Source organism: Stylophora pistillata, chromosome 9, assembly GCF_964205215.1.
Source record: "Stylophora pistillata chromosome 9, jaStyPist1.2, whole genome shotgun sequence".
In the NCBI taxonomy this organism is placed as follows: Eukaryota; Metazoa; Cnidaria; class Anthozoa; order Scleractinia; family Pocilloporidae; genus Stylophora; species Stylophora pistillata.
In genome coordinates this window covers 24,589,343-24,596,866 of record NC_142527.1, presented here as the reverse complement: position 1 = coordinate 24,596,866, position 7,524 = coordinate 24,589,343, and the positions used below count along the sequence as shown (strand labels likewise).

At 37.7% G+C, this 7,524-nt stretch overlaps 2 protein-coding genes across 2 annotated transcripts; both read right to left on the bottom strand.

The window, feature by feature from the left end:
• Positions 1-1,167: 1,167 nt before the first annotated feature.
• LOC148723998 (uncharacterized) lies at positions 1,168-2,761 on the bottom strand. The gene is made up of 2 exons (XM_088734000.1): positions 2,436-2,761; positions 1,168-2,331 (listed from the first exon to the last, which is right to left on the bottom strand). The coding sequence occupies exons 1-2, from the start codon at positions 2,539-2,541 to the stop codon at positions 1,541-1,543; spliced, it is 897 nt and encodes a 298-aa protein (XP_088590126.1). The 5' UTR covers positions 2,542-2,761; the 3' UTR covers positions 1,168-1,540.
• A 3,095-nt stretch (positions 2,762-5,856) lies between these two features.
• LOC148723997 (beta-4C adrenergic receptor-like) lies at positions 5,857-7,524 on the bottom strand. Its single transcript, XM_088733626.1, has one exon. The coding sequence runs from the start codon at positions 7,399-7,401 to the stop codon at positions 6,376-6,378; it is 1,026 nt and encodes a 341-aa protein (XP_088589752.1). The 5' UTR covers positions 7,402-7,524; the 3' UTR covers positions 5,857-6,375.

Sequence of the window (7,524 nt, the reverse complement as noted above, 5' to 3'; positions counted from 1 at the left end):
GTTTTTGGTTTTTACCATTTAGATTTTGGAACCTTTTTTGATTTTGCCACAACTAGATGTACGAGAGCAAATCATCAGTACAAACTTTACGTCAAACCAGCAAGACTTAATTGTTATAAACATTCGTTCTTCATTAGGATTGTTAAAGTATGGAATGAATTACCAAGAAACATTGTGGAAGCTGATAATCTTCAGCATTTTAAATCTCAGCTTAAATTGTATTTAAATATTTAATTATAACTAAGTATTTTATTTTCATTTAGACTTATTTTTTAGGGAGTTTTCACATAGGGATAACCTCTTAACTTCCTTTTCTGGAAGCATATTTTCCATTTCCTCTTAGTGTATACATAGTCTGCTTCTGGAATAAATAAAGTATGTATGTATGTATGTATGTATGTATGTACTGCGATTTTGTTGTTTGGACAGAGTGTGACCTATTTGTTCAAAGATTAATGCCTGATGAACACTTCTGGAATGTAAATTTACCAAAGGCCATTTCTTTTTACAAAAAATGCATTCTACCTGAGGTTATAAGGGGCTGTCAACCGACATCTGGCTGTGATTTACCATCAGACAGTGAAGAGGACGGGCCATGGTGCACCTGCCAGGAGGACAAATGTGAAAGCACACTGATTGCCTGTGCCAGGAACTGCAGAGTTAAGTGGTTTCATATGGAGTGTGTGGGACTTGGTAGTGTACCTGAAGGGATGTGGGTGTGACCCTCTTGTACCAAACACAGGTTATAATCATGTTTTTTTCTTTGAAGTTTTTAATATAAATCCCTATAAAAGTAATCACTTATGGTATTCAATCAACAACTTTGTCCCAATTTGCGACATTGTAACATTTCTGAAATTCTAAAATTTGCAGCAATTTCTATTTTTAAAATTATTTACAAAAAGTATTATTAGCCAGGACTTAAAAAAGAACTTTTTTTGACATTCAATTGAAATGACAATGTATATTTCATAGATTTTAGAGTCTTGTCAAATATGGGATTAGTACTGAACATGTAAATATTATTGTTATGTTATACTGGTCACTATATATATATTACCTCGTCAAACTTTCAACTTCTAGACAGTACAGTGCATTCAGTTTATCACTGTAACACTTTGTTCAAAAATTATACAAAATTGAACTAATTAACACAGAAATTTTCACTTTTCTTGTTAGCAAAGTGTATGTCAGATATAATGACTACATATGTTTTCTATATTTAAATACTCTTGTCATTAAAAAAGAATTTTTATTGGAATGGAACAATTGACCCAGGCAAGTTTGTCAGTGCGCAACAAATAATAGCTATTTTGTCTATTGGTGCAAGGTCATCTCCTTTTCGTGACGTGACCAACTGTACAGGCAGTATCCCTTGCATAATGTTGTATTTCCTTCTGACCAGACCGATCACCCGCTCAACATGTATGCGTACATTTGCAATTTTTCTTGTGTCCTCAACCTCGACAGCAGACAATTGTTTTTTTCCTTTTGTGAAGGCTGGAATGTGTAGTTTGGCTTGATAAAAGCCAACACTATCTTATATGTCAAAGCCACTGTCAGCTAGTACAATATCACCAGGCAAAAGCTTTCGTAGTATTCTTGAGTGCTCTGTCAGGTGTTTGTCTGAAACTCTGCCTCCCCATGCTTTGGATATGAAGGAGATAGTACCCTGAGGGGTTATGCCTATTAAAAACTTTATGGTATTGTGATGCTTATAGTTGGACCAAGTCATTGCCCTTGCTATTAGACTACTTGGCCTTTCTATAAATATCTCAAAACAATCTATAATAACAGAAACTTTCTTGCCAAAAGTTTTTTGAAATACTCTAGGCATAGTTGCTTGCAGTTCTTCACGCTCTGGCCAATATATAAGAAATTTCAATCTAATACTTAGTGCATGGATCCATCGATCAAATATTCTTGATGCGGTTGCTACTGAAATATCAAATCTGTAAGCCAAGTCTTGAAGTGTGAGATTAAGTTTCAACCTTAAGAGAACTAGAATAAACTCACTAAATGATTCAAGACCATTCTGAAAGTTTCTCTTGATACAATGAGAGGTAAGATTAAATACACTCATCAGGGTTTTGTAGTTTGGCAGGCCAGTGTAGAATTTAGTTTTTTCATCATTGTTTTTAAATGTTTGTTCTGAAAATCGAGCAGATAGGAGTTGACTCTTTAAATTGGATAGTTCTCGTATCAAGTGTTGTAGGTAGTTTTTTTCATTTTCCATTTGGGTAAGGTCTATGTCTGTTTGGCATTCCTGGTCTCTAGTAGTAGCATGTTCTGCCTGGCAATTGTTGTCACTTAGAGTACTTGAATCACGCACTGTAGATTAAAACATTCAAAATAATAACACCACAAGATAAGCTTTTGTAGGAAATATATCGGAACACATACATAGAATGCAGAAATAATAGAAATTAACTCACTAGTAGTTGGTTCAGCAACTTTGAATTCTTGAACTATTGTTGGTTCAGTCTCTACTTGTGGGCTTTCGACACTTTCAACAACTGTTTCAGCAATTTCAGCCTCCATATCAGCTATTTCTTGTCTACGTCTTTTTCTGCTTTTTGCGCGAGCATTGCGTTCAACTGCTATTGAAGAATTGCATATATCACCATGGCCTAATTTAAGAGTTGGTGCCCAGTCAGGATCTGTGGTATCCCAAACACTAGAAGGCGAACCTAAAATGCAATGATAACACGCGCGATCAACTTGAGGTCCGTAAAAATCTTTGCGTAAATCGTATCGCGTGCATTTTCCTAAACATGAATCTACCCCTTATTTTTTTACTCACCGTCAACAAAATGCTCGCTGCAAACACGCGTACTTTCAGCCTTCTTGTCGTCTAAGTCCTTTCTCCGAATGTTTGCCAACCACTGTCGTCGACGATCTTCACAAAGCTTGCGTAGTTTATCTCCTCCGTTCTTTCTTATTGTGGGGAAGCGAAAATATTGTATACAAGAATCCTCTTTCTTTTTGTTACTTTTGTTACTGCAGTCTTTGACAGCACAAATATAGCCCATGGCCGAATAAAACAACAACAAAAACTCAACAACTGTGACGAAAAGTCTTTGCTTCGCTTTGTTTGCATACGGCACTGATCCACCAGCAATGGCCGACTTCCGGTTTTCAGAGATCGCATAATTAGGTGTGACGTCACGTGCAAACGAAGAATTATGTCCTCACATTCTTTATATTTTACGAGTTTCTATGGCAGTTGCCCAGTTCCCCTATATGGAACCAACTTCAACTAAATCTTTGTTAAAAAGATAATGCGGAACAGGTCTTCTCTTTCTCTAGAAATTGCTTTAAGCAATTTTCCTTTTGGAATTGAGAACTTCCGTTGATTTTAGGTTTTCAGCGTCGACTCAACGATCTCCTTTGGTATGGTTTCATGATAGCATTCAAAAGAATTAACTCAGGATTATGTAATGCATTTTTTTTACTCTCTTAGCAGAGGCGGATCCAGGAATGTTTGATTGAGGGGTCCAAACTTTGGTTCAGAAAGGACTGTTGGACTCTTTTCAGGCAATTTGCTTCGCACCCAAACCCCCCACACCCCCTCCCACCAGTCGCCATTGCACGTTATAATTCCTTGGTCGCTTACCGTTTACTTGGATTCATTAAAAAAATCAGCCAGTTAAAAGGTAATATACGATCCTGTCTCAAAGTTGTAAGCGTCATGTCTGATGGGGTGGGGGGATTCCAGACCCCCGGACCCTCCCCCTGGATCCGCCACTGCTTAGGATATGTCTAGTGTGTGGTATTTGTATCTAACACGTAATTCACATTCTTTACTCGTGTAATTAACCTTTATGCAATATATTCACTTATAGTTTTCTTCCCTTTTTTCTCGCACCTTGCATCCGTATATAATGAAGGATTTGGGCACGGTTACGAAGAAGTAAGGTGAAGGTTTGTGAGTTACGAGCGAAGAGCGTGGAAAAATTTTAGGGAACGGTGACACGGTACAATATAATTTCTGACAAATTCATTCAGAAAAATCGTTCCACTTCACGGTAGAAAACCATTTTCCGGGGAACGGGTGTGCAAAGAATCTACCAGACTATGAGCTAAAGGAAGAAGAGATAGTAACTGATTCAACAAGAAGTTTGAGCGAGTCAAGTTACGAGAAGTTTGAGTGAGTCAAGTTACGAGAAGTTTGAGTGAGTCAAGTTACGAGAAGTTTGAGTGAGTCAAGTTACGAGAAGTAAAAGTTGAAAACTGCAAAGTTTTCAGAAGATAAAGCAAAGCTCAAAAGGAAACGAGCAAAGTTGAAAACTTCTGAGAAGGGAACCTGGTTGGAGAAACGGGAGCTTGGTTTGGCAGGGTACCGTTTGTTGGTGGAGCGTGGTGAGTTGTGGACAAGACAAGAACACGGACGCGGGCGTAAGGTGAAACCAAACCGAACTGAACTGAAAAAAAAAACCCTATCTTTTTATCTTAATAATACTCTTGTAAATATAGTCAGGGCATCCTAGTTTTAAATTATTACGTTCTTGTAAACTCGTCCAAAGTAATTTAGGTAAATAATTCAGCAATTTAGTTTTATCGTATTAATGTAATTAGGGTAAATTATTTAGTTTGTTTTTTTGTTGTTATTTGTAATTGTTAATTACTATATTGTCTTACTTAGAGTAACAAATATTTCTAGGTCTACGTTTTAATAATTGTGTTGTGGCGTGTATTCTCAGGCTTGTTTATGTTTCGTGTTTTGTGTACGCTGGAGGGCGCCCACCTTTGTGGCGCGGATTCGTCACATATGGTCAGGTCAATTTAACAGCGTAGTGATAGTTCTGTTTGAGTACTTTGCAGGGTTCACTTGTTGGTGTCCAAGAAACCTCCAGGAAAAATTGTCAGCAGATTATCGGAATCAAGCGGAACGGAAATTGTTAACTTATTTTTCAGATTACTCCTTTGAATCAAAGCATCTAGGTTGCCGAGAGTGCAAGAATGCTTGCCATGCCGCTTGGGAAGTATCAGTTTTTGGCGACTTTCTTTGTTTCGCGTGCTATGCTACTAAATATATGTAGATAGGTATATACATAGGGCTGATCAGTTATATTAAAAGCTTGTTAAAATTCGCCGAATTGTTTAGCTTTTGAAAAATTCACTCGTGCTAATTTATCCCAAATTGCATCGCAGTGAAACGATTATTTATACTTTGTTGAAAAAAATACATAAATAAATGAAACTTCTCGTTTATTTCAAATTTTCAAGCTTGAATGAACTGAATGGGTCGTTTTTTCCATATATCATCAGTCTAAATTTTACTTGATTGGAACTTAGACCTATCAGGCCTCACAAGAATACAATAGAATTTTCTGGTAAACTGTTTGTCTCCATTCAAGAAAGAAGTCGTTACATGTTAGTCTATCAGTTTTATGGTGACGCGCTGAAGAAGCAATTAGCACGATACCTGAGGTTGTGTAACTGGGCTCTGACGAGGAAATGTTCGATTAGGGAGGTTTTAAGGAAGACTTTTATGGCAATTGGTTAAAAAAAATTGACTTCGTGCGTGCCATCTGGTTTCTGCCGCTTATTCGCTGAAAGGCGAAAATTTGCGTAAGTCTTAGCCGACTTGCACCAAACTGGTAGCTCACATTCATCATGTTCGTTTAAGAAAAAATTATAGTCAAACTCTAATAGATAATCACCAGTATTGTTACAACCGTATTTTTTTCTTTTCCAGGTCAAGAATACCCCTCAAATAGTTCAAATCTAGAATCAGTCACGTTTGCATGTTGAACATGATGAGCACCGTATGATGCACGATCCTCGCAGTGGAGAGCGCTATTTATGCAACAGCGAAAATCAGACCAGAAAAAAATCAGGCCTGTACGGGATTCGAACCACTGACCTCTGCGATACTTGTGCAGCGCTCTACCAATTGAGCTAACAAGCCAACTGGGAGCAGACTGTTAAGTTGATTCATAATAAACCCGTGATGATAAATCAGATACGATGAATATATGAAGTTCATATATTTTGAACTGCGGTTATAGATACGTATGATGCACGATCCTCGCAGTAGAGAGCGCTCTCTACTCTTGCGTAGATTTCAGTTACAAATGTAAAATTAGAGAAGGAAAAACTTGCTCTGCATTCTTTTTAACAAAATCTAATTGAAGCGGGCTACATATGAAGCAACTAGATAACAAGTACAATTTATGGAGTGTGAGGACATAATACGAATTACCAACTGAGAGAAAGCCAGGCTAAGCCATTGTGGCAAAGAAGAGTATTTTTTTTATCTGATTCCATATTACCGTATTATTATGAAAACATGTTTAAACTGGAGTTTCAGTCCGTTAAAGCATCATTTTTCAATAGCAGGCAGACGTTCCTGTTTCCTTTCAGATGTCCTCAGAGCTCTGTCTCTTTAGTCGCTAAATTACCAGGTCTCAAACCTTTTCGTATCATTGGGTTTCCAGTTGACCTCAACACGGTTGTCCTTGTGCCTTCCTTACTGCGTCCACAGGGTAACCAGCGAAAGGTACGTCGAAAGGCTTGGCGGAACTCTTTATTTCGAAAGTAATATATGAATGGATTGATTGCTGATGAAGTAAAAGCGATTGTCTCAACCCAGGGCCACACAATAAAGTCTAATCTATTACTTTTATCCCAGTCATTTATCACGATATAGTAACAATCAACAAACAGAACAACAAAACTGGGTATCCATGTGATAATAAAAGCACCTAAAACAAAACCAATTGTTGTTATAGCTTTGAAATTTTTCATACTACGAACTCTAGAATTGTTGCTGTATATTGTAGAATTTTCTCCTGCCGTTCGTATTCTTTGAAATTGTTTTTTTGCCAATTTGAAAATATAAATATAGGAACACGAGACTACAATTAATGGAACCGCAAATATAATAATTGTTAAAGAAATCCATAGCATGGAGATATGAATACTTTCCTCGTCAGTTACCGACAACGCCGAGAACGAAAGACCCATTGAAGATAACCACACCAAAGTTATCACCGTGTAGCATCTTTTCTTGGTCACAATGTCCTGATAACGAAATGGGAACCGAATGGCAATAAATCGGTCGACAGAAACACAGCAAATGTTGAAAGTAGTGGCAGCGGTTGTGTGAATCCACAACAGCTCTGTTAACTCGTACAAAACTGTGTAAACTGGCGGCTGAATCCAATATCTGATGACAATCCACACAGGGCCTACAAGAAGCCCAACCATCAAGTCTGCTACTGACAACGAGGCTAAAAAGCGGTTGAAAATTGTTCGTAAAGACCCGTTTTTGTAAAGCAACCACAACACAACTGCATCTCCAGTTACAGCTGCTAAGCTAGACAAGGAGAGCCACAGTGATAGAACGATGGACGCTGCGTTGCTGAGATATTCGTGCGGGTGGCTATCATCCATGTTAAGATGGTGGACAGAACAAGTAGAGAAAAGAAATTTAGCTTGGTGAATGCTTGAAATTGTCTTACCTCCCAACAAAAAAGACAGATGTCACTGAAACTTTTCGGCTTTTTTTTCATTAGT

Excerpts from the sequence above, each read along its gene's own strand:
- LOC148723998 (XM_088734000.1), bottom strand. The coding sequence starts at position 2,541 with ATGGAGGCTGAAATTGCTGAAACAGTTGTTGAAAGTGTCGAAAGCCCA. Across the intron at positions 2,332-2,435 it reads AGTTGCTGAACCAACTACTA|TGCGTGATTCAAGTACTCTA; the intron begins GTGAGTTAATTT and ends TTTAATCTACAG.
- LOC148723997 (XM_088733626.1), bottom strand. The coding sequence starts at position 7,401 with ATGGATGATAGCCACCCGCACGAATATCTCAGCAACGCAGCGTCCATC.